Source organism: Jaculus jaculus, chromosome 6 (assembly GCF_020740685.1).
Source record: "Jaculus jaculus isolate mJacJac1 chromosome 6, mJacJac1.mat.Y.cur, whole genome shotgun sequence".
Classification (NCBI taxonomy): Eukaryota; Metazoa; Chordata; class Mammalia; order Rodentia; family Dipodidae; genus Jaculus; species Jaculus jaculus.
In genome coordinates this window covers 82,027,719-82,055,398 of record NC_059107.1, presented here as the reverse complement: position 1 = coordinate 82,055,398, position 27,680 = coordinate 82,027,719, and the positions used below count along the sequence as shown (strand labels likewise).

Sequence of the window (27,680 nt, the reverse complement as noted above, 5' to 3'; positions counted from 1 at the left end):
GACAACAGTTCAAAACTGATGGTCCCACATCTAATTTGTACCATTGTATGAGGAAATGAAAAGCTTAAGTTATCAGTGTATGAGAGACTTTAGTCTACTTTATCTGTCACATGTCCAAAGTCTGCTTTCTTCTTATCTTTCAAAACCACTTCATGCGCAGTCTAGTCAGTTTTGGTCTTTAAATCATATGTTAAAAAATAAAAGGCAGGCATGCATTTGGCAAAAGATGTAGTTATTGTTGATTATATAAAAAATGCCCAACATGGGTCACATTGCAAAAGTAAACCCCAAAACATAACATCAAAAACACAAATATTTGTACAGAAAGCTTACAGAGTATTCATTTCCCTAAAATATGAAGTCATCTTGTTTCTTTTTCAAATAGTTAAATATTTTATGAAATCTGGCAATGATCTCAAGTGTTGAAACACTTCCACCAGGAATTCATCATCCACTTCACTGATTTTAAAAATTTTCATTTTTATAACAAAGTGTTAAATGTAAATTAATGTAATATTCATTGGTATTTTCATAATGAAGACTTTAAACATTTACACATAGATATATAGTACAAAAATTATACAAATTAAAGATAGGGGTAAAATATTAATAGATCTATTTTTGCTTCCTGTAAATATTTTTATGAACCTATAAGGTATCCTTTCTAAAAAGATAAACTCTATCTCCAATTAGCTGGCAAGGTTGTGCTAATACAGTAGGATTATACCTCTTGAAACATTGCACTATTTCACAAGCCAGCTAATTCTTTATTACCCGAGTTCCTTCACATCCACACTCAGACATATTTCCATGCACACCATTAGAGAATGAAGAAATGTGCATCTTCTTTTTCACAACTTATAAATTCCTTATCACCAATAAAAGGAGACACCATTGGACAGACACATTATTTGTCTCCTCTGGCCATCTTGTATTGCATATTCTTCATAGTACCATTAACAATATATTGATTTGGTATTTTTAGCCTTTTTTCAGTATTGCCTTGAAATGGGAAATGAGCTTTAAAGGTATATATATATATATATATATGCATATATATATATATATATATATATATATATGCATATATATATATATGCATACATGGAGGAATTCTGTAGCTTTTTCAACCTATGCATGATTTCTTGATTCCATACCTTCTATAAAGAAAGAATATTCTTAGGCATGAAGCACAAACAAAAGATATTAGAACATTATTATGTAATTCTGATATTCATTTTACTGTTACTTACTTCTAGTTGTATAAAGACTATCATATCTCAATAAAAAATGGAAGCACTCTAATTCTCAAAACTCATCATTCCACATATGAATAAATACGGAAAGAATTATGAACTCTAGATGAGCGATATGGGTCATAAGGTTTGATATTGATGGTTAAAACAACTTCAGAGAATACAAAAGTTAAAAAAAAAAAACCCTCGAAAGCATGTTAACTGACCATTAGTAATCTAATTGAAAGCAGTACTGATTCTGAAAATCAAATAAGTAGAAAATTATTTCCAAAGTAAGAATATTGATACTAAGTTCTAGAATTTGGTTTTCAGTATTCAAAACCTTTAGATTTACTCAGTAAAGTGAGTTACTTGGTAATGTGGTTTATGTCAAAATGTTTCCATTATATTCTATTTCATTGTTTAAGAAAACTTAAAATGTCATGAATGATAGGGGCCATTAAAAATATGCTAGACCCCAAACAGAAGATAATACAACAGACTTATTACTCTTACATTTACCACGTACAATCAACATTTCAACCTCTATTATGTTTCACAACTTGTTATTACATGTAAAGCACCTGGGTACGGTGATTTTACTTTCACTCTACAGCCTATAGTATTGAATTGAACACTGAAATGTCCCATTGAATTAAATCATGCAACTGTCACAGAATCAGGTTAAGTGTTTTATAAGGCATATTGGAACAAGTTAAAAATCATTTTATAACCATTTGAAAGTTATTCTTTTGGATGAAGGGGTTCCTGGATGCCTCAGTCACACTGTGTTGTAAATAAGTTGGAGAGTTTGTTAAAGTAAAATTTGTTTCGTTTGGATGGAGCTGCGGGAAATAGAGGGAATTGCAGTCATCCCAGGATGAAGGGGCCTCCTCTGAGCTGGGCTGGGAACAGCAGATGTCATACCATATTCAGAATTCCGAATAGAAAAAGACGCCAAGGGTGGGCAGCAACAAGCTGAGGAGACTTGAAGACAGCGTGGACACACCTATGAATAAACCAGAAGGAGGCATATCATTCCATTGATAAGTCACTCTGGCTCAAGTTCACTCATTCTGCTCTGGAGAAGCATAGGCTCACTCTGTAGTCCCAGGCTGGCCTCAGACTCCTGGCAATCCTGCTGCCCCAGCCTCCCTAGTGCTGGGGTTAAAGGCGTGTGCCAGCATGCCTGGCTAAGGACTAAAAACCTAATGTCTCCTTTTACAAAAGTGGTTTTCTTATTCTTAATGATGTGAAAAAATAAAAATATGTGATGGATGACTATATCTATGAGATGATGCTTACTACTTATACACTGTTTATACTAGCTATTTAAAATAGTAAGACTACAAATGGCAATGCCTTCTATTGCTCCTAGGATCCAGCAGTCCTAAATTCCAACCAGAAGGCAATAGGCCAAGAAGCATCCATAAATAAGGAAACACAAATGCCACCATCTGCACTAGTTCACAGGTTTTTCCATACCTGCAGGTTTATTTTGAAACTTCAACTTTTCCACATATTTTAAGAGATAAGTCTCAACCTGCACATAGTTTTATTCCAATAAGATGGCAGATGCTGAACCTCATTTACATATAGCAAACATTTAGTTTCCAATGTTTGACCTAATTTAAGCAATCTATCCTGAAGTCCTTTGAAGACTAAAAAACAATAAAAATGTGCAATAAAATACTAATAGTGCTAATAAAATTAGAATTGTATTAGAGATATTGCATGATTTCCAATCTCAGTTATTTTAAGAAATGGATGTATGCACACAAAGAGTTATGAAGGCATTTATAATATTTATCTTTTTTAAAATTTAGTTAGTAAATGGCCCTCAGAAATTATACTGCACACATTGGTTACTTTTCTTGTCACTATGATCAAGTAGCTGACAAGAAGCAAATTAAAGAGGAGGTGTACTGTTGCTTATACTTTGAGGGATACAGTCAGCAGAGCAAGTAGTTCTCTGTGGTGCTGGGGCATACGATAGCTGCTTGCTCACTTTTTTTTTTTTTTTTTTTTTTTTTTTTTTTGTGGTAGGGTCTCACTATAGCCCAGGCTGACCTGGAATTCACTATGTAGTCTCAGGATGGCCTCAAGCTCATGGTGACACTCCTACCTCTGCCTCCGGAGTACTAGGATTAAAGGCGTGCATCACCATGCCCAGCCTTTGCTCACATTTTAACAAACCAGGAAGCAGAGCCTGGACAGGAAGCTGGGCCTAGCTATATACCTCAAGGCCCAACTCACAATGATCCACTTCCTCCAATGAGAGACTTCCCAATGGTTTCACAGCCTCCCAATGTCACTAGCTGAGGAGCAAATGTTCAAACAAGCATATGGAAACATTTCAAATTCCACTACTGTGAAATTAAAATCAAATGATATAATATGCTATGAGCCTATGTGAGTTGAGTTTATGCCTTGTCTTGGGTGTCACCCACTAAGGACTATTGTTGTGGTCATGTGGTCTTATGGGGTCATTGCTGCTCACTCGAATCCCTGAGGATATGTTATAAAGTGGGTCTAAGCAGACATAGGCTATTTTTTTTTTCTCATTTTCCACTCTGTTTAGGAAATTCTATAAACTCTGCTGGAATGAGTGAAAGGCTAAAATGTATTGTTAACAGTTTGCAAAGACAATAGGCTTTTGCCATTTTTGCAAGTTTATTTCACAAATTTGAAACCTTCATTATAATTACTTATTATATTAAAAAACTATCTAAAGAAGCTCATTCTTTTAATATTTCTCATATACTTAGGAAGACTTAGATCATGTAGGAATCAAAATGACATCTAAGTTCCCTATAAGGTGGAAGATAATTGTGCCTTATCTGCATGCACATATCCCCCCATTGCTCCATTAGCTTCATTTGATAGTGCATCAGAAAAACAATGGAAAGCATTAGAAAAAGGTCAAATATTGGATAAAGATAAAATATAATAGTGTGGACTGTCCAAAGGACAAAACAGCAAAAGCAATAAAAATTGTCCTTGGTAGCTGCTTGAGCTTCAATAATGCAGATGTTGTATAACATTACCAGTAACTAGACAACACGAACGCTAACCAGGGTAGCTGGAATTCACCATGCCACCACCAAAAAAATAAAAAATAAATTAAAATCTTCCTTTCCCCCTATCACTTTCTGTCTCTGAGACAAACATACACACACAGGCACACCACATTAATATCACAGTCTGAAGTGATTGGAATGGATTAGTAACCTGATTTTATTGATTTGAATACCCAGGGAAAGTAACTTACTAAAGGCCAACTACCTGTTGAGGACAGAAAGAATTGCACCTCAAGATCATCAAGCTCTTTTGACCTCTGCTACTCAGTCTCTAGAGACCACTTCAGAGAGGGGCTAACTTTAACAATGCATGAGAACACTGCAGCCACACTTGAGTGTCAGTACGAGGGTATAGAAAGAAAATAAATTCAGTAAGGAAAACGCAGCAGCCACCTACATAGTTTAAATGATGTTCCTGAACTCTTACAGGTTTTGCTAACCTTCTACTTTTCTTCATATTTAAAAATATATGTCATAACCCACATGTATTTTCATTTTGATAAGCTAAGCCATAATAAGCTTCAAACACACAGTTAAACATTTAATTTTCAATATGCAACTGTGTGAACATGATCTATCCTGAAACCTTTTGCCTCAGGATGACTGTAGGGTCTCTACAATACTTGTCCTTTGACCACAGATGACATCAGGGATGGGTACATGTTTCTCTGATTGCCTGAATATGTGGCTTGGCAGAGGCTAAACTGTGGCTGCACAAAGTAGTTCAGTCAGTCACAGATGCCATTTCGAAGCTTTGGTGTTAGTATGAAAACCAAATACAATTCCATAATTTGTGGCTTCAACATCAGGATATTTGGTTTATTTAAAATAAATGTCTCATGTTTATGTGTGTTATATTTAATTTCTCTAATGGCTCAAGTTTATGAAATTGTGGCCTACATCTACATTTCTCCTCTACATCCCATGAAGAAATTATAGACACAGCTGGATCACTCTTTTGTCATTATAAATGTGAAATTTGGATATTCTAGAAAGGTTCTTCAATATGAATTAGCATTATATCTAAAAAACATACATTACTGCTATTCAGAATAATCCTAGTACTCAGATGGTACATACTAAATATATATTTTGCTTTTCATATATCTACTGAATAGTAACTATGAATAAATTCTCAATCTTGTAAATAATTTTTCCCTTATAAGAAAATATGTAAAACTAATTTAGACTACTGTTTTGTTCCTCTGGGTGTTCTTGATTTTTTTCTTCCTTAAAATACTAGTTTTATTATGACCTTCAGGAAGGACTACTGTTTCAGACAGATACATATTAAGAACACTATGCCAGTTAAGTGTTACTAAAAAACAAATCACGTTATTCTGTTTTGGTTTTTGTTTTATAAAATATACATTCTGATTGGTTCAATCCAGGTTGCTGCTGCTAGACTATTAAACATGAAACCATCATGCTTAGAATTCTCTTTTGTAGTTTCACTCTTTATATTCACAATTGATGAAACAACTGACACCACTTCTGGACTGTGAACATCTTCCAAAGGGTAACTATGTATGGGTTAGTTTGAATGTATGGCCCCATAGGCTCAGGCATTTTTATTCAAACTTCCTACTTAAGTCCCTAGCAGGAAAATCCCTGCTTAGATCACTGGGGCAGATCTTCAGTCCACCTAGGTGTGTTAAGAGCAATTTGGACTCTGGTGGTTGACAGCATTCAAACTGTCTAAACCTTAGCAGGGAAGTGTAGAACAAAGTATAAAATTTACAAACCTCCAAAACAGAAAGGTTTTATTTCCCTGAAAACTGGCATGCAATTTACTGAGTTTAATATTAAATGTTTTTAGGTGATATACCATAGTTATTCTCTTACCAATTTCTCAAGTGTTTCTTAAAAATGAGCTGTTACAAGAATAGATTTAAAAATTTTTTTTTTTTTTTATTTGAGAGTGACAGACACAGAGAGAAAGACAGATAGAGGGAGAGAGGGACAATGGGCGCGCCAGGGCTTCCAGCCTCTGCAAACGAACTCCAGACGCGTGTGCCCCCTTGTGCATCTGGCTAACGTGGGACCTGGGGAACCGAGCCTCGAACTGGGGTCCTTAGGCTTCACAGGCAAGTGCTTAAATGCTAAGCCATCTCTCCAGCCCAAGAATAGATTTTTAACATTATTACTAGAAGAATAAAGTTTGCTAGTTTATGAATATGTTCATTACTTTGACTCAATCCACAGTGTTGCAGCTATGCAGGACATTACTTTGTATCCTACAAAATGGGCAATGATTGTCAATAAAAAATAAAAGAATATATTAATAGGGGATTATAATAAAAAAGTACATGAAAGGCCTGCAAAATACTGGGTCCATCAACATATCGTGGATTATGGAGGAGGGCAAAAATAATGATAACTGAAAGAGGGACAGGTTGGAAAGAAGGGGTTCAGTGGAAAGGGGAAAGGATGAACAAAAGAAGGTAATGGGTGGGGCTTATAGTCAAAATATATTATGTACACATATAAAAATTATCAATAATCATTTAAAAAGAAAAGAAAAAAGTTAAAAAGCAAAAAAGAATAACAACATACTTTCAAAAGTATTTAAATGAAATAAACTAAAACAGTGAAAATAGAACAATGAAAGGTGATATATTTTTAGGAAGTAGTTATATTTGTTTTAAAAAGTTTTCCCACATGGCTTTATAGTTTAAATCAGTTATTAGAAGTACCTTTTTCTGATTTTGAAAAAAAATAAAGTAATTGAAAATACTCTGTTTTTAAGCATTTCTAGAATAGAAAACACGAGACATTGGAAGTTAAAATGAATTTGAGGTTTTAGTACAGTGGGATTTTTTATATTTGAAATTTTTTTTCCTTTTAGCCTTGGGATCAATATTTCATTCTAGTATCTATTTGTATATTTTGATTTTAATGATTTATTTCTCCATAGATCTTTGATACAGCAAATACTGATCTGTGTAGGAAGAAAAACCTTAAGACCTACTCTTAGTTCTGTCAGTAGCTACTTGTATAATTTTGGAGAAAGAAGAACTATTTGGGCTCACATGCTGTTCCTACATGCTGTGATCATTGGCTGCCTTACTTCTCAGGATGTGGATTCTCTTTCTTTAAAATGACAGGGTTCCATTTTAAGGCTTAAGGGTCCTACCATGGCTAAGAGGCTATGATTATAAGCAACCCATAATATATTTAAGAATATCTATTACTGAGCCATAAATTTTTAAACATATTTGTTATAGTTTTTCTCATTTATAATAATCAAAATTGATATAAATTTATATGTATCTGTATCAAGGCTTGGTCATATAAGTGTTGGTGGCTTTGGTGGGATTTTTCCAGAGTGGAAGCCACTAACACATTTTGTTGTTCCTACTTGTTCGGCAATTATGAGCCAGGAGTCATGCGTAATAGCTGTTTATAGTTTTGGCCATGGTCGTTTGTTGGCAGTGTATGTTGCAGTGGTATTTGTTCCCTACTCCTGACTGTGGCGCTTCTCTGCCACAGGCTGCTATAGTACATTTCCTCTGAGAAAGGACTGAAAAGCAGTGGCCAGTAGCAGAATTACTACTAGTTGTTTGCTGGGAAATGCAAACACCATTTACTCCTGGCTGGCAAGCATACGCTCAACAAAACTCAACTCTGATTATGCAAGGAGATACTGCCTATGGAGACTTTTAAAACTGGCTTACTACTTTAAGAAAGCAAGGTGACTTTTTCACAGGAATGTAAAAATTGTGGGAAGAGGGATAGCTATTGATTAGATTATAATAGAGATTATGTGGGCCCAATTGTAGGCAGTTTAGTAAGAGACACAGGTCCTCCAAGAGAAGTAAATATTTATTTGCCAAGTCTGTGACAACAAGGCAATTCCAGTCTAGGGACTGAAAGTCTAAGAAAACTCCTACTCATCAGATGGCTGCTGACTTATCAGGATGCTGGCTGGCCACTGGCCTTTGCTTATTGGTCTACCCACTTAGTGGTCCCTCAACTTTGCTAGAATTTTGGTCAGCTCTTTGTGAACCTGAAGAATTTTACTTTCCCCTTCACCAATCAGAGCCCCTTGCATAGGTTTAAACTGACCTCTTGTATCTGTACCTGTACAATGCCTGAGTTCCACATGAGTCACCACCCCAAATTCCAAACCAGTATGAGTCATTGCAATCCTGAGTACCAGCTGGAAGCTCTTTGTTTTTGTTTGTGCTTAAAAAATAATTTATCTATTTGAGAGAGGATGAGAGACACGGGGGCGGGGGGAGGGAGAGAATGGGCATGCCAAGGCCTCCAGTCACTGCAAATGAACTCTGGACATAGGTACCATTTTATGCATCTGGCTTACATGGGCACTGGAGAATCAAACCTGGATCCTTAGGCTTTGTACCCAAGTGCCTTAACCACTAAGCCATCTCTCCAGTCCTGGAAGCTCTTTTTGAGTCTGCTTCCCTCCTCTATGGGAAGCTTTGTTCTACATCTTCTTTTAAGAAATCTTAAATTGGAAGTGGTGGCTCACGCCTTTAATCCCAGCACTCAAGAGGCATAAGTAGAAGATCTCTGTGAGTTCAAGGACACCCTGAGACTACATAGTGAATTTCAGGTCAGGCTGGGCTAGAGCAAGACCCTTCCTACTTTGAAAAACAAAAACTAATTTAAAAAATGTGGGGGAGGGGGAGAAAATAAAAACGAAATCTTGCCTGCATACCCTTCTTTGAAGGCCTCCTGTTTGCCATTTCATGTGACTCAGAAACAAAGAACCCAAGAATTGACATGGATTATTAGGAAGGTAGCATTTCTCCTGGAGGCCCTGATGCACCCATTCTCTCCTTTTCCCTCCCTCTCTTTCTAGCTCTTTATCTTTTTCTCTCTCAAATAAATAAAATAAAAAAGTACATAATATAAGCAATATTAATTAGTAATTTGATACATTTGGTCCATTTACAAAAACAGTTTTGATCTTGCATGTATTTACTAAGACTACATGGGGCCTGGAATGAGACAGAGTAGACCAATACTCATGGCTTAGCTCATTCTATGGAATGCACAGCATAAATACAATGGATTTCATGAGCTTGTTTTTTAAAATATTTTATTTATTTATTTGCATACAGAAAAAGAAAGGAGAAAAAGAGAGAGAATGGATGCACCATGGCCCCTAACAACTGCAAACACTAGATGCATGGGCTACTTTATGGGAAAGTGCCTTAACTACTGAGCCTTATTTCCAGTCCCTTGAGTTTGTTTGCTCACAGCTTATACAAAGTCTTTAGTAGGGATATTTTTCTGTTTGTGATTTCTTCACCCATATCCAGAGCAGATTTAAAAAAAAAAATTTGTTTATTTCTATTTATTTGCGAGTGACAGAGAAAGAGGCAGATAGAGATAAAGAGAGAGAGAATGGGCGAGCCATGGCTTCCAGGCACTGCGAACAAACTCCAGACGCATGTGCCCCCTTGTGCATCTGGCTAAAAATGGGTCCTGGAGAAACAAGCCTCGAATTGGGGTCCTTAGGCTTCACAGGCAAGCGCTTAACCGCTAAGCGATCCCAGAGAAGATTTTTAGGCAGCCTGTACCTTTGACACTGGATCTAGCTATTTGACAGAACAGTCTTCCCAGCAGCAGCCTTGACTTTATAGAATATATCCAACCACCACCATGATTGGGTTTTCTTAACCTCAATTAATGTTAGATGGCATAGGGACTAAATGTGTCATTCTATTTAATATCATGATCACAAAAACAAATATATATATTCCCATTGCCTCTACCTTGCCTTCTTTCAACTAGTTTTGAGGCACAAACCAACATGCTCTTCTGAGCCAAGTCGGTGGTTCCTCCTTATGTCAGGGTTGAAGGTTCACCTAAGCACATCTACAGTTAAGATTTCCTGGACATATTCAAGAGCTACAGATACAGCAATTTATGCTGTAACATCACCTCCTGAAGGAATGAGGAAGGCTCTCAAGATTCAGGAAATAAAACAAACAAACAAAAACACTCCACAGAATGTTCAGGTCTCAGGAAGCTCTTGAAACTTACAAGACTCCCACATTTCTCCTTTAAGTTATAAAAGCAGTAACAAGTGCTGGGTAGAGACTCAAATCCAAAGCTACCTGCCTGCAAGTATTTTCAGAAGCTCCAGGGTATAACCTTTAATAACTTTTTAAATTTGTACTATTTTGTATTGACAACTTCCATAATTATAGATAATAACCCATGGTAATTCCCTCCCCTCCCCCACTTTCCCTTTTGCACTCCAATTATCACCAAACTGACATGGGCTTTTCTACCACGCAGCTGCCCCTGAGTCATTCACACCCCTGTAAGTAACCCCTCACTTATGCTCAGTGAGTAAGCACCATGAACTCACTGACCAGTCAACTTTGACTTTGGTGTAATCCTTACTTTACTTTGCTCTGTCTCCAGTACCCACTCTGGGGTCAATAGACATTTCCTCAAGTCTTACTAGAAAAAGTCACATAGCAAAGGCCTATTGGATTTCCTGAGCGATCAGGAAGACTGTTTCCCCATATACTCTTTTTCCTCATCTGTTTTTTCTGTTTTGGAGTGTTTACTGGTGTTTTATGTGGGAGTCCTAAATAAAGAGAAAGATGTTCTTTTCCAAGAGAAAGATCCTAACTGGTCACAAAACAATTTTCCTTAAACTTATAAGTATATCTAAACAAAAGAAATCCAAACTAAGGAAAATAGACCATTTGTCTTCCCACAAAGCCCACTGAATGCTTCTCAGTTCTTTGACAGAAATGTAAGTAGATGATAATTCCCTGGTCCAAACACCTAGTTATGCTAAAGGTCATGGTGTGGCCAGTGTATTTACGTAGTTGGGGCAGTGGACTCCTTCCTAAGATCTGCCCTGCCATGAAGCTTGAATTATGCCAGCTCTGTCAGAAAAAACTCTGTTTTGTGTGTGTGTCTTTAAATTACTGGTTACTGGTAAATGTAATACTTGTAAGACACACATGTGCTTGCTACTTAATGTGCCAGTGTGGATGAGTTCCTTCCTCATGCTAGACAATGTTGCCTGTCTACTTTGCTTAGAATAGTACCTTCTTCAAGAAGAGAATTGACTCAGGGCTGGAGAGATGGCTTAGCAGTTAAGCATTTGCTTGTGAAGCCTAAGGACCCTGATTTGAGGCTCGTTTCCCCAGGACCCACATTAGCCAGATGCACAAGGGGGCACAGGCATCTGGAGTTCATTTGCAGTGGCTAGAGGCCCTGGCGTGCCCATTCTCTCTCTCTCTCATTCTCTTTTTCTCTCTCTATCTGCCTCTCTCTCTCTCTCTCTCTCTCTCTCTGTCACTTTCAAATAAATAAAAATAAACAAAAAAATTTAAAAAAAGAGAACTGACTCAAAAAGTCTCTATCAGTATAGTACTACAGGCCCCAATATGGATTTACATAGTTTCATATCACTCCTGTGTGAGTCCTCAGTTAGAAGCAGGCATTCAATGGGATGGAGGGATGGGTTGTTGCTTAAAGTACTTGCCTACAAAGCCAAAGGATCCAGGTTTGATTTCTAGGACACGCATAAGCCACATGTACATGGTGGTGCATGTATCTGGAGTTTGTTTGCAGTGGCTGGAGGCCCTAGCATGCCCATTCTCTCTGTCTTTCCCTCACCCCGCTCTGTCTCTCTCTAATAAATAAATAAATAAGCAGTTATTCAAGTGATTGTCCTATTTGGAAGTGATTTTGAGCTCATATGTCTAGTTTTAACAAAGTATAGTCACAGATTAAATTAAATCTTATATTTAACCTTTGCTTTCCTTCATAAAATGAGTGCTTCATCCAGAAATGGTGAAAATTTAAAAGTTTAAATAGAGTGATAACACGAGAACACATTTCATTATAATGATTTAACTTATTCAGAAGTTTCTGGACAGCTTTATCTGTATCATGTCTTTGATAAGTATCCTTGCAATGTATTGCTTTAGTTCTGCTTGTATAGTAGCATATATTCAATACTTTGAAATATTACTTTTTTCTTAACTGTTATATGTACAACTGAGATATATATCTTCATCTTTACTTACAGAAGGAGAAGTATGGATCACATTTACTCACCAAGAAAAAGGCAAAACTGTGTATTGAACTCAAGTCCCATGACTGATTAATAAACATCTCTTATTGTTAACAGAGAATATAGTGATCCATTTGTAGATAATATCATGTTGCAATGTCAAAATATTGGGAAGTCCTAGAAGGCATTGGGTCTAGCTTCTCATCCAGACTGTATAAAATAATTTTAATTACTTCATATAAAATTATATATACACACCACACACACAGAGACACATATATATGAAGGGTTTCCTTGTTTCTTCTTATATATTCTTGAGAATTTCTTCTCTTTTGAAAAGGCTAATTCTTAATCATAGTTTCATGGTACTAGACTCTGAAACACTGCTTTCAAATATTTTTAGGTTTAAAAGCAGGTTAGTTTTGATCACTCCTGAAGGGATTTATAGAGCTAACCCATTAGTTACTCCTTCCACCACCAAGAGTTTTTGAAATTAAGGAACCATTATGTTTATATTAAAAAAGTCAATCCATATACAGCAAATGAGAGACAAGGATCTTTTTCAACAGTACTATTTTATGATTCTTTTATTTATTTTTCATTTACATATTTTCCAGAGTAATTGCCCTTTTTGTCCCCAGGAATTTGTATCTTATTTTCTTCAGAACTCCTGAATACAGATTTTATACAAAATGACTTTTAGTATTAATATTTTATAAGAAATTCATGACTTCTGATTAAGATGGTGGTGTAGGTACCATGCCAAAGCAGCCTAGGGAGGAAAAAGCCAAAAAAAAAAAAAAAAAAAAAAACAGCAAAATACACACTTTTACTAAAAAGTGAGGTGTATAGGAAATTGAAACAGCAGCAGAGACGTAGGAAAGATCCAGAGCATCCAGACCCCGCATAGGCCAGGCCTGCAGAAAGTGCTCCAGCAGAGTGGGTCTGCGCACCAGACTGCGGCAGCGTCACTCGGCTAGAGCTGCAGGAAAAGCCAGGCAAGGGGATTTTCCACTCACACCAGAGCTCTTGGCAAACTCAAGAAACATAAAAGGAGAGCAGCATGGTGAAATGTGTGGATCAAGTTTTAGTTTCCTGCATGTGGTTATCCAGTTTGTCCAGCACCATTTGTTGAAGATGCTATCTTTTTTCCAGTCTATATTGTTTGGGCCTTTGTCGAATATCAAGTAGCTATAGTTGCTTGGCCCAAAATCCGGGTCCTCAAGTCTATTCCATTGGTCTATACTCCTGTTTTTATGCCAGTACCATGCTGTTTTTATTACTATGGCTTTGTAGTATAACTTTATATCAGGTATGGTGATGCCACCAGAGGTATTTCTTTTGCTGAGGATATGTTTGGATATGCGAGGCCTTCTGCCTTTCCATATGAAATTTGAGATCATTTTTTCTTTCATTAACAAGGAGGGTCTAATGGGAGGGGGTTGATCACAGATGAGCCTAAATAATGGTACCAAACTGCCTGTATTCACTGAAATGAAAACTAATAAATTAAATTTAAAAAAAAAAAAAAAAGGAGAGCAGCAGTGAACAATGGAGGGGCAGATCACAAAGTAGAAGAATGCATGGAACAGCAGGGGAACTAGAGCAGGATAGGCTCCCTCCTCTTCCCCACCGCCAGTGACCAGCCCTCCGGAACACAACCTAATAATTCACCTTAAAGCATTGGAAAAAGAAGAACAAGGCAAACCAAAAATCAGTAGATGGGAAGAAATAATAAAGATTAGGGCAGAAATTAATGAACTAGAAACAAACAAACAAAAACAATCCAAAGAATCAATGAAACAAAGAGTTGGTTCTTTGAAAGGATAAACAAGATTGATAAACCCTTAGCAAATCTTACCAAAAGAAAGAGAGAGGAGACACAAATTAATAAAATTAGAGATGAAAAAGGTAACATCACAACAGATTCCAGAGAAATTCAAAAAATCATTGGGACATACTATAAAAGCATATACTCCACAAAGTAGGAAAATCTGAAAGAAATGGATGATTTCCTTGACTTATATGACCTACCTAAATTAAATCAAGATGAGATTGATTACTTAAATAGACCTATAACAAACATGGATATCTGAACAGTTATCAAAAATCTCCCAACTAAAAGCAGCCCAGGCCCAGATGGATTCACTGCTGAATTTTACCAGACAATCAGGGAAGAGCTCACACCATTGCTTCTTAAGCTTTCCCATAAAATAGAAAAAGAAGAAATTCTACCAAACTCTTTCTATGAAGCCAGCATCACCCTGATACCAAAACAAGGCAAGGATAGAACAAAAAAAAAAAAAAAGAAAATTACAGACCAATCTCCCTCATGAACATAGATGCAAAATTTCTCAACAAAATATTGGCAAACAGAATACAAGAATATATCAGAAAGATTATTCACCCTGACAAAGTAGGCTTTAACCCAGAAATGCAGGGATGGTTCAATATGCACAAATCAATAAATGTAATACATTATATAAATGGATTGAAGGAGAAATATCCCATGATCATCTCATTAGACGCAGAAAAAGCATTTGACAAAATCCAACATCCCTTCATGATAAAAGTCCTACAGAGACTGGGAATAGAAGGAAAATATCTCAATATAACAAAGGCTATTTATGACAAGCCTACAGACAACATATTTCTAAATGGGGAAAAACTGGAAGCTTTTCCACTAAAATCAGGAACAAGACAAGGGTGTCCACTGTCCCCACTTTTATTTAATGTAGTACTGGAAGTCTTAGCCACAGCAATAAGGCAAGAGACACACATAAAAGGGAAACAAATTGGAAAGGAAGAGATCAAGTTATCATTATTTGCAGATAACATGATTCTATATATAAAGGACCCTAAAGACTCTACCAGCAAACTGTTAGAGCTGATAAAAACCTACAGCCATGTAGCAGGATACAAAATAAATACATGGAAATCAGTAGCCTTCATATATGCTAACAACAAACACACAGAGGATGAAATCAGAGAATCACTCCCACTCACAATTGCATCAAAGAAAATAAAGTACCTTGGAATAAACTTAACCAAGGAAGTAAAGGATGTCTACAATGAAAACCTTAAAACACTCAAGCGAGAAATTGCAGAAGACACTAGGAAGTGGAAAAAAACACCCCTTGTTCCTGGATTGGAAGAATCAATATTGTGAAAATGGCAATCTTACCAAAAGCAATCTATACATTTAATGCAATTCCCATCAAAATTCCAAAGGCATTCAACATGGAAATAGAGAAAACAATCAAAAACTTCATTTGGAATCACAAAAAACCCTCAAATATCTAAAATACTACTGAGAAACAAAAATAAGGCGGGAGGTAACACAATACTTGATTTTCACATATACTACAGAGCCATAGTAACAAAAACAGCATGGTACTGGCACAAAATCAAGACATGTAGATCAATGGAACAGAATAGAGGACCTAGATGTAAGTTCAGGTAGCTATAGCCACCTGATATTCGATAAAAATGCCAAAAATACTCATTGGAGAAAAGACAGCCTCTTCAGCAAATGGTGTTGGGAAAACTGGATATGTATCGGTAGAAGGATGAAAATAGGTCCCTCTCTCTCTCTATGCACAAGAATTAAGTCCATATGGATTAAAATCCTTAACATCAGACTGGGAACTCTAAAACTGCTAGAGGAAAACGTAGGGGAAATCCTTCAACATATTGGTCTTGGCAAAGACTTTCTGAATACAACCCCAGTTGCTCAGGCAATAAAATCACATATTAACTACTGGGACCTCATGAAATTACAAATATTTTGTACTGCAAAGGACACTGTGAATGAAGCAAAGAGGCAACCTACAGAATGGGAAAAAATCTTTGCCAGCTATATATCTGATAGAGGATTAATGTCTAGGATATACCAAGAACTCAAAATGTTAAATAATAAGAAACCAAACAAGCCAATTAAAAAATGGGCTATGGAGCTACATAGAGAGTTCTCAAAGGAAGAAATACGGATGGCGTATAAGCATCTGAAAAAATGTTCTACATCCCTAGTCGTTAGGGAAATGCAGATTAAAACTACCTTGAGATTCCATCTCACTCCTGTCAGATTGGCTACCATCATGAAAACAAGATCATAAATGCTGGTGTGGTTGTGGAAAAAGAGGAACCCTTCTACTCTGTTGATGGGAATGCAATCTGGTATAGCCATTGTGGAAATCAGTGTGGAGGTTCCTAAAACAGCTAAAGATTGATTCACCATATGACCCAGCTATAGCACTCCTAGGCATATATCCTAAGGACTCATCTCATTTTCTTAGAAGTTCCTGCTCAACCATGTTTATTGCTGCTCAATTTATAATAGCTGGGAAATGGAACCAGCCTAGATGTCCCTCAACTGATGAGTGGATAATGAAGATATGGCACATTTATACAATGGAGTTCTACTCAGTGGTAAAGAAAAATGAAGTTATGAAATTTTCAGGAAAGTGGATGGATCTGGAAAGGATTATACTAAGTGAGGTAACCCAGGCCCAGAAAGCCAAGCGTCGAATGTTCTCTCTCATATGTGGATCCTAGCTACAGATGATTGGGCTTCTGTGTGAGAAGGATAAAACTCAGTAGCAGAGGCCAGTCAGCTAAAAAAGAGATACACAGGGAAGAGAAAGGAAGGGAGGAGGGTACTTAATAGGTTGGTATTGTATATATGTAAGTGGAAAAATAGATTAATGCGGGTGAAAAGGCCCAAAGTGAGGTCAGAGGAGGAGATTGAGTAAAGGAAAGGTGGAGGGAGGGGTAATCAAAATCTAAGAGGATATGATTTCATATGGAATCATCCGATTTTGGTCAATGGAACACTCAGGAATTGTAGATCGTTGCCAGAAAATTTTCAGTGCCAAGCATGGGATTCCTTCTAGTGTGTTTTGGCCAGGGAGGTCGCTGGTGCCCCCAAAACATTATAGGCCATTGCCAAAGCCCTTGGTTTCTCACCAGGAATTGATGGTAAGACCCTATTGCAAAGACTCCACATACTTGGGCTGCAAGGCCACTGAGAAACCCCGCTGGAACTCAGCTGATAACCTCCTCCATGTAGTCCAGCTGACAAAAAGCTGGAAGAAGCCATTCTATATGCAGTTCAATGGGAGAAAAATGATACCATCAGTTGGCTGGAGAGATGGCTTAGCGGTTAAGCACTTGCCTGTGAAGCCTAAGGACCCCAGTTCGAGGATTGGTTCCCCAGGTCCCATGTTAGCCAGATGACAGATGCACAAGGGGATGCATGCATCTGGAGTTTGTTTGCAGTGGCCAGAAGCCCTGGCGCACCCATTCTCTCCCTCTCTCTCTCTCTTTCTCTCTCTCTCTCTATCTGTCTTTCTCTCTGTGTCTGTTGCTCTCAAATAAATAAATAAAAAATGAACAAAAAATATTAAAAAAACAGAGATACCACCAGTGAAGATACTCCACAGTGGATACTGCAAGCCTCATAATTGGCCAGCCAGGCCAAATGAGCCAACAGGTGCAATAGTGGCACATCTCTCATGGTGTAAACCAACTGCCCTCCAACTGGACTGGAGGCCCTCTCCAAGGGAGGGAATACATCCCTGATACTGAAAACTTAAAACAGGGGTAGTCATGAGCCCTAGGGATGTAACATCTGCTGATGTCTGGATAAGTGTATATACTATGCTTATCAAACTGCCCAGTAAGCACTTCTCTTAACATTCATACCCTTATATAATGCTATTCTCACTTTGGGTAGAGAATCTTCTCTTTTTTGATGGCAGTGACCTTGGGATGACTCAGAAGGTATCATGGTGCTAGAAAGAAGTGACTAGAGTACTAAGTAACATCTCGATCACACCTTCCAAGGCTCAGGGTCTAGTGCAGACGAGGTGGCAGAAAGAATGTAAGAGACAAAGGAAGGGTAGGACTCCTTACAACATGCTCCCTCCAGACATAAAATGGCCTCAATATCCATGACCTCATAGTGCCTGACACTACGTACACAAGACCATCATAAGAGGAGGAAAAGATCATGACATCAAAATAAAAGAGAGACTGATTGAGATAGAGAGGAGATATGACAAAAAATGGAATTTCAAAGGGGAAAGGGGGAGAGGGTATTACCATGGGATATTTTTTATAATCATAGAAAATGTTTGAAAAAATTAAGAAAAAATAAAATTAAATTAAAAAGAAAGAAATTCATCACAAAGTTCTAGGGGACTAAAGGTGGATGAGATTCTTCACTGATGTAGTCCTCCCTCATGAGTCTCTCTGCCTCTTATCTGTCTTACCTGCTTTTCCCAGGCTGGGTTTCTCCAGAGCTTGTCACAGGACTTCTCTCTATATACTACCCTCCTTCCAGTCATTACTCTCAGAAAATTGGATCAGTATTATACATTACTTAGCTTTGTTCATAATGTTACCACTCTTTTGATTGTGAATACAGTAAGAATGTTCACCAGTAGATGTTACTAAAAAGAGAGAAGCTAATAAAAACAAATCTTTGATGTTCAAAATAATTCACCTTCTATTAAAGCCAGCTATTGACAAAACATTCCATTAATGTAAAGTTATATTTAATCCTTTATGATATATTAATATATATTCCATTAATTAATAGAACAATTTAAAACAACATATAAATCTTTTATCATATATAATATTTTTATTATCATTCATAATATTTTTATTTTAAAGTTTTTGTCTTGTTTATTTTTATTTATTTGAGAACAACAGAGAGATAGAGAGAGAGAGAGAGAGAAAAAGAGGCAGAGAGTGAGAGAGAGAATGGGCACACCAGAGCTTCCAGCCATGGCAAACAAACTCCAGATGTGTGCACCCTCTTGTGCATCTGGCTAACATGGGTCCTGATGAATCAAGCCTTGAACTGGGGTCCTTAGGCTTCACAGGCAAGCACTTAACTGCTAAGCCATCTCTCCAGCCCTGAACATAAATTTTTAAAAATATATTTTTTTATTTATTTGATAGAAAGAAGTAGAGAGAGAGTGTGTGTATATGAAAGAGAGAGAGAGAGAATGAGCATGCTGGAGCCTTTAGCTACTGCAAATGAACTCCAGACACATGTGCCATCCTGTGCATCTGGCTATGTGGGTACTGGGGAATTGAACCTGGGTCCTTAGGCTTCACAGACAAGCACCTTAACTGCCAACCCATTTCTCCAGCCCTAATAATAAATCTTGTAAGATGCAAAAACATATTTTGCTAGGCTATATTTCAGACACAGTTGTTCAAATACCAGTGGAGCTATAAGCTTGGAAACAAAAGCTTCAACAGAGGTGGTTGATACTTGGAATAATGCCTGATGTTTATCTTTAGGTTTGCAAAACTGCGCTTTGACCAACAAAAATTGCTGAGGATAAGCCACAAAAGAGATTGAACATTGACTACAAAGCATATCTGTATAGAAAATATACTAAAATGATGGAGGCACAATGTTTTTATATGAATATACATAATGAGAATTCATCAAGTGTGCAAAAATAGTTTCCATGACTTTGCAGTTTTTAAGTCACAGAAAAATATTTAGGGTCATCTAACAACCAAAAATTGAATATTTTAATTAAATAACAATTGCTTAGATAATATAAACCATTAATTCAGTATGAAGCACATTCTTCATGTGCTACCAAGATACACTTTAGTGATAACTGGTAAAAGATAAGTAAAATAGCCAAGTAGCTACAGGTCCTGCTATAAGTGTCTTGGTGCATATTATCTATAGGTTAATTATGAAGACTGGAAATTTCTTCAATTTTATAGTGAGGAAAGATTAAACATTTCTTTCTATGTTAAAGCAGAGACTCTGATCAAACTCTCAGGGAAAAGATTAGAGATTGGCACAAATTCTTTCTTATTTTATGGAGAAATGTTAAAAATGAGATGTGTCCTAGGATATACTTATAATACTGTGATTGTCAGTATCTACCTGTATCATCCTCCTTTTTTCCTCCTACTAACAATGAACTAACTCATATCAAAAATCATTATTTATTTTTTTTTTAAAAAAAATATTTTTTGTTCATTTTTTATTTATTTATTTGAGAGCAACAGACACAGAGAGAAAGACAGATAGAGGGAGAGAGAGAATGGGCACGCCAGGGCTTCCAGCCACTGCAAACAAACTCCAGATGCGTGCGCCCCCTTGTGTATCTGGCTATCGTGGGACCTGGGGAACTGAGCCTTGAACCGGGGTCCATAGGCTTCACAGGCGAGTGCTTAATCGCTAAGCCATCTCTCCAGCCCAAAAATCACTATTTATTATATGACTTTCAAATGTCAGTAAAATAAACATTGTTCTAAAAAGGATAATATAGTTATGTTAAGTACTGTGTAGTTCAAAATAATATCATAATTTAATATATTATATATAATATAATAATTTAAAATTCATGCTCATTTCATGGTAATTTCCCCCCTTTGAGAAAAGGGGGCAAGTATATAAAATTTATATATACTTTGATGTTTCCTATATGTAATTTCTGAATTGTCATTTCAAAATTTCTCCTAAACAGAACAACACAGAGAAAAATCAACTCCTACCAAATCAGAGAGCCACAGCCTCAGAGGTCCCCAACACCGCAGCACTGAAGCAGACCAAAAATGAACCCAACATGGCTCAGGGAAATTTTGCGGTAGAGGGGGCGGAAAGACATGTCAGGTTCACATGTTGGGTCATGATATGCAGAGACATTTATCGTACCAATAACTGTGGGCTAACTCCACAATGCACGACCCATTTACATCAACTAGGAGGGTCCAATGGGAGGGGGTAGATTATGGATGAGCCTAAACAATGATCCTAAACTGCCTGTATTTGCTGAAAAGGAAACTAATAAATTAAATTAAAAAAAATTTTTTTTCCTAAACAATTCTTTATTTCTTAACTGAACCTGAAGCTCTGTGAAAGTTCAATACTTAGATAAACATGAGGGTATATTATTTTTTACTCATATTTCAATATGTTTTACTTATTTTAAATCTATTAAAACCAGTTAAGAGTTTTTGTTAGAGTATTAAATTCCAAAGGAGGAAAAACTACAAAATGACATGTTGCTTCATGGAGTAAAAAGATATAGTTAATGATCAAAATTATTACTTCAAAGTAATGGATAAAATCTTAGAAGTGTCTGGGTTCTCAGAAGTAAATAATCTTCTTTTTTTTTTTTTTTTTTTTTTAATTTTATTTATTTATTTGGGAGCAACAGACACAGACAGAAAGACAGATAGAGGGAGAGAGAGAGAATGGGCGCGCCAGGGCTTCCAGCCTCTGCAAACGAACTCCAGACGCGTGCGCCCCCTTGTGCATCTGGCTAACATGGGACCTGGGGAACCGAGCCTTGAACCGGGGTCCTTAGGCTTCACAGGCAAGCGCTTAACCGCCAAGCCATCTCTCCAGCCCATCAGAAGTAAATAATCTTCTAAAGGATCTATTCTGTACTATTGGCAGGAAAAAAAAAAAACACATACTAGGTGTAAACATAAAGTAGAAAAATCTAAATAAATTTATCTGCACAAATTTTTCCTGATCACATATATTCTTGTAAATATTTGGAGTTTTAGGTCATTTACCATAGGTTTATGAAAAAGAAAGGTGCTCTTTCATTTATAATAGGTATTTATTATTATTTTTTTATTTTTTGTTTTTTTGAGGTAGGGTCTCACTCTGGTCCAGGCTGACCTGGAATTAACTCTGTAGTCTCAGGGTGGCCTTGAACTCATGGCAATCCTCCTACCTCTGCCTCTGTAGTGCTGGGATTAAAGGTGTGCGCCACCATGCCCAGGCAATAGCTATTTTTTAAATACTTCAGAAGATAATGTTACCAAAAGACTGTAAACTTGGAAGAATGAGAATTATGATGACTGTATTTTTCAAGTATGGTTACATGATTATTCTACCTCTGATCATTCTATATTAAATTGGCTTTCCTTATGTATAGGAGTTCTCCTTGAATTGCAATCTTCTTGCAGTCTTAGAATCACATATACTAGTTCTCTATTAGCTATGAAAATTATTTTACTAAACACAAGTGCTTCTTAATTGGGTTAAATTTCCTTCCTATATTCCTCTTATTTTAGATATTTTCTCATTAGATTTTATTCTTTCTAACTTTAAATAACAGTTTAAAAATTAAACTTTTCCTAGCTTATAATGAACCAGGAGACATTGACTGGAAATTAGTTTGCAGCACATATATTTGTTGAGGGTCAATATCAATGCCTACAGTATCAATGATTTCACATCTTTCAGATATTAGAAAGTAAAAGTAGTTTTTTTTTTAAAAAATTTTTGCTAGTATATTTTGAAGCAACACAAATTGAATCAAAATGCTTTTTGAGGTTATTTGGGGAATAGAATACAAAATTTACTTTCAAAGTTATATACTTCCTCATTCTAAAAAGGATTTGAAATAATTTAAAAGATAAAATATAAGAGAAAAAAATTAAAGACTTTAGAGAAAAAAAAAAACAAATTTAAGAAAATGGGATGAGTTAATACCAAAATTGCAGTATCACTTAATAAAATTATTAATATTCTTTATATGGCTTTGGGGGTGGGTCAGAATACACAAACAAAAGCAAGTAATATTCTAGGAAAGCACATGTTTTTCTAGACCTGTGGCAGAGAACAGACATAGTACAAGGGCCAGACTACTGACACAGGTGTCTAGGATAGCAATCTGGAAGCTAAGACAGTACTTGAAATGCAATAAATTAAGAAAGCACCTCTCCCTTCCTGATTGAATGGCCCTAGGTCCCCAGTTCCCGGATCCCCTGCTCTGGAGGGTACCTCGCGCACACAGTGAGTAGCCCAAAGCTCCCAGTTCCTTCCCCACTTCCCAATTCCCTGGTCCTGGTTCTCCTGCTGTTGGTTGATGGCTGCCTGGACCCTGTGAGCTTCCTGTTGAAGCAAGCCCCTTGCTCCACCTTCCTGATTGAATTGCTCCTGGGACCCACCCCATATCCCCTGATCCAGAGGAGGGTACATGTGCTGAGTGAGGAGGCCAGAGCTCCTGGCCCATTCCCCACATTCCAGTTCTCAGGTCCCGGTACACCTGCTCCTGGCTTGGGGAGGACTGGTCCCTGCCTGTTTGCTGCAGAAGCAGATCTTTTGCTTGGGTTTCCTGATTGACTGGCTCCTGAGTCCCCAAATCCTGATTCCCCTGAGCTAGAGTGTACACTAACCACTGTGGGAGCTGACTCATGCCCCTGACTCCCCACATCCTACCTCCTGGTTACCCAGACCCTGGTCCCCTTGTGCTGAAGAATATGCACAAGTGAAGTGAATAGGACAGAGGTCCCAGGTCCTCACCTCCCAGTTCTCCAGGTACCTTTGATGTACTTGCAATCTCCACAGTCTGTGCATCTACAGTTATGACCCCTTCATATGCCAATCCAGTTCACATTTAAAACAGAACACTCGCTGAAGATCATGCAATAAAATATTTCCCCAAGATGGGTAGACCACAAGGCAATAAGAAAAAAAAACAAAAAACAAAAAAGAAAACACTATGAAAGTCAGAAAATGGAGAGATCTTCACCAAGGATGCCTAGTCCCAGAGTGGCCTCCAATGAAAACACAGAGAAAACAAAGAAATTGAATCCCAAAATGAAAACATAACAGTCTATGTGACCCTGATCAAAAAAACTGCCAAACTGGAAGCAAACTATCCAAAAACTAGCAATCACATAAGTGAAATTGAGAAGACTTGTCTCTTAGAGCACTCAACTTTTGTCACTAGGCTTAAATTAGTTGAATAAAACCAGAGAAGCCTCAAAAAAGATATGAAGTTAAGTCAACAAATAAAGGATCTCAATAACCAGATTAAGCTTAATGAAGACATGATCAAATGCAAGAATGAATTCCAAGAATCATCAAGAAAAGCAGACCTCAAACTGAAATCGTACCTCCACAAAATTGAGCAATCTGGAAGAAATGAATTCCTAACCACATACCAAAACTAAACCCAGAGCAGATTAATCTCCTAAACAAAACTTTCACATCCATCAAGATTGAAGATGTATTCTAAAACCTCCCCCAAAAGAAAAGTCCAGGACCAGATGGCTTCTCAGCTGAATTCTATCAAACCTGCATTGAAGAACTGAAATGAATTTTTCTAAAACTGTTTAACTGTTTTACTTAATCAGAGAGCAGAGAATGCTCCCCAATTCCTTTTATGAAGCTAGCATCACTCTAATACCAAATCCAGACAGAGATACAAGAAAAGAAAACTATAGACCTATATTCGTGATGAATTTTGATGCAATGACTCTGAACAAAATCCTCACAAACCAAATACATAAACATATCAAAAGCATTATCCACTTTGATGGATGGTTCAAAATATGGAAAATAGTTGATGTAATACACCACATAAATAAAGTTAATCACAAGAACCACATTATCAACTTGATTGATGCAGATAATTCCTTTGACAAAATACAACACCTCATCATGATCAAAACACTGGAGAGAATGGGCATGGAGGGCTTATAGCTCAACACAATACAGGCTATATATGAAGCTCCTAAAGCCCAAATAATACTTAATAGGAAAGACTTGAGGAGTTCCAACTGAGATCAGGAAAAAGATGGGTGCTCATTCTCACCACTGCTCTTCAACACAATATGAGAAATCCTAGCCCAAGAAGTAAGACAGGATAAAGAAATAAAAGGAAAACAAATTGAAAAGGAAGAAATCAAGTTAGGCTTATTTGCAAATGGAATGATTTCATACATAAGTGACCTGAAAATCTCCATCTCAAAACTTCTAAACATAATTAATTCCTTCAGTGAAGTGGTAAGATAGAAAAATCAACACATAAATGCCATATAAATACATAAATACTGGCATAGCCTTTCTGTATGCAAAAGACAACTATATAGAGAAAGAAATCAGTGAGGCTGTCCTATTTTCAATAGTAATAAAAACATAAATACCTTGGAATAATACTATCCAGGTATGTGAACAACCTATATAATGAAAAACAAAACAAAAAACCTCAAGGAAGAAATCGAGGAGGACTTGAGAAGATGTAAAGACCTCCTATGATCCTGGATAGATAGAACTAATACTGTGGAAATGGCAATTTTACCAAAAGCAATATACAGATGTAATGCAATACCAGTAAAAATTACAACATCATTCTTTATACAGATAGAAAAAAATAATCTCAAAATTCAAATGGAATGTCAGGAGGCCTCAGATATCAAACATATCCTCAGCAAAAGAAACACCTCTGGAGATATCACCATACCCAATAGGAAGTTATATTACAAAGTCATAGTAACAAAAATATTATTATATTGGCCTAAAAATAGAAATATATACCAAAGGAACAGAATTGAATACCTGGCCCTTAGGTCAAGTAACTACAGCTACTTGATCTTTAAGAAAAGATGACAATAACCTGGACATGGTGCCACACGCCTTTAATCCCAGCACTCAGGAGGCAGAGGTAGGAGGATCACCGTGAGTTCGAGGCCACCCTGAGACTCCATAGTGAATTCCAAGTCAGCCTAGGCTAGAGTAAGACCCTACCTCCAAAACAGAAAAGAAAAGAAAAGGTGACAATAACAGACTTGAGAAACAACAGCATCTTTAATAAATAGTGATGGACAAATTGAATAACACTAAGTAGAAAAATAAAACTAGACCACTCATCTCATCATGCACAAAATAAAGTCAAAATGGAATAAGATGTCAATGCAAGACCTGAAATTCTGCCCTTATGGAGAAAAACAATCAGAGGAACTCACCACGATATAGGGATGGGGAAAGACTTTCTGAACAAAATCCCAGCAGCCCAGGAAACTAAATAAGCACTCAACCAAAGGAATTTCATGAAATTAAAAAGCTTTTGCACAGAAAAACATAGCATAATCAGAGCCAATAGATTACACACAGCAACTGACAAAGGCTTAACATCTAGAAAGAATGCAAATAACTAAACAATAAAAAAGAAATCAAGCAACCCACTCCAAAAATGGGACAGAGAACTAAATAGGGAGTTCTCAGAGGAAGAAGTTAAAATGGCTAACACACACTGAAGAAAATGTTCAACATCCTTAACCATTTGGGAAACAGAAATTAAAACAAGTCTGAGTTTCCACCTTACTCTGGTAAGGATGGCAATCATTAAAAGAATCAAACAACAACAAATGTTGGTGAGGCTGTAGGAAAAGAACTCATTCCCTGTTGGTGAGAATGTATAATTTTACAAATACTATGGAATCAGTATGGAAATTCCTGAAAAGGATGAATATAGAGCTACCAACAAACCCACTTATTCCCTTTCTTGGCATTTATCCTAAATGTTCCATGTTTCATTACAGAGATATTTGCTCCACAATGTTTATAGCAGCTCAATTCATAATAGCTAACAACTGTAATCAACCCAGATGCCCATCATTGGCAGAATGTACCATGAGGTTGTGGTATTTTTACACAGTGGAATTCTACTTGGCTATAAGAAAAACTACACAATGAAATTTGTCAAAAAAAAAAAAATGGACAGACTTGGAAGATATCATACTTACAGGATTCTGTCAAAGCACTTGGTTACCTGCCTGAGACAAAAGCTAAGACCCTATTGCTGAAGATATTACATGTTGCTGACACAGAGCATGGAGAGACCTATCTGGAATCCAGATGAGAGCCTATCACCACACAGAACCATCTAGTACTAAAAAGTAATAAATGAGATACTGGGGGAAAGTGGCCAACAACAGTTTGAGCAACCCGAGGTCTGAGCTACTCAGAAGCAAACACCCTGACAGGATGTACACACCAGTGCAATAGTGGCACACAGCCTCGGTGGGTAACCAATAACTTTTCAGATTGGCTAAGAGATCTGATCAGTGTAAGGGAACCCATATCTGGAATTGGGAACCAGGTCAGATTCCTATGGAGACAAAGATTATACTCTCTAGTGTCAAGCTTTCACTAGTCTTTGGCTAAAGGAGGAGCTACATATATCAAATTCTCCCTAAATGAATGATGGTTATTGCAGTTAAAGTGTGCTGACTTCACTCTGTTTTTCTTTTTCTAAAGGTAGTGAGATTGGAGGAGAGAAACTACCTCTCGGACTTCAGCCAAGTCACAGCTGAAACCACAAAGGAAGTGGGAAGATGAACATGAGTGACGCTTCCATGCTTAACTTGATAATCAGCACCAGGGTGTAGGAGACAGACCTCGAGGATATGCAACACTTACCAAAGCAGAGATTCCGAGGCTCCTAAGAGCTCATCACTAAAATAGACTTACAACACACCACCAAGGATTAGGGAATTTTGCAGAAGAGGGGGTGAAAAACTGTAAGAGCCACAAGTTGAAACATCATGCCC

The 27,680-nt window shown here is 37.0% G+C and overlaps 1 protein-coding gene across 4 annotated transcripts in view; it reads right to left on the bottom strand.

Moving 5' to 3' along the window:
• Positions 1 to 1,100: 1,100 nt before the first annotated feature.
• Positions 1,101 to 27,680, bottom strand: part of Cntn1 (contactin 1) — a 381,249-nt gene continuing 354,669 nt past the window's right edge. For all 4 annotated transcript variants that reach the window (XM_045152150.1, XM_045152152.1, XM_004662174.2 and 1 more), the window contains one exon: positions 1,101 to 2,244. In XM_045152150.1, coding sequence (XP_045008085.1) covers positions 2,168 to 2,244 — 77 coding nt within the window. In that variant the 3' untranslated portion in view covers positions 1,101 to 2,167. The remainder of the gene's footprint in view (positions 2,245 to 27,680) is intronic.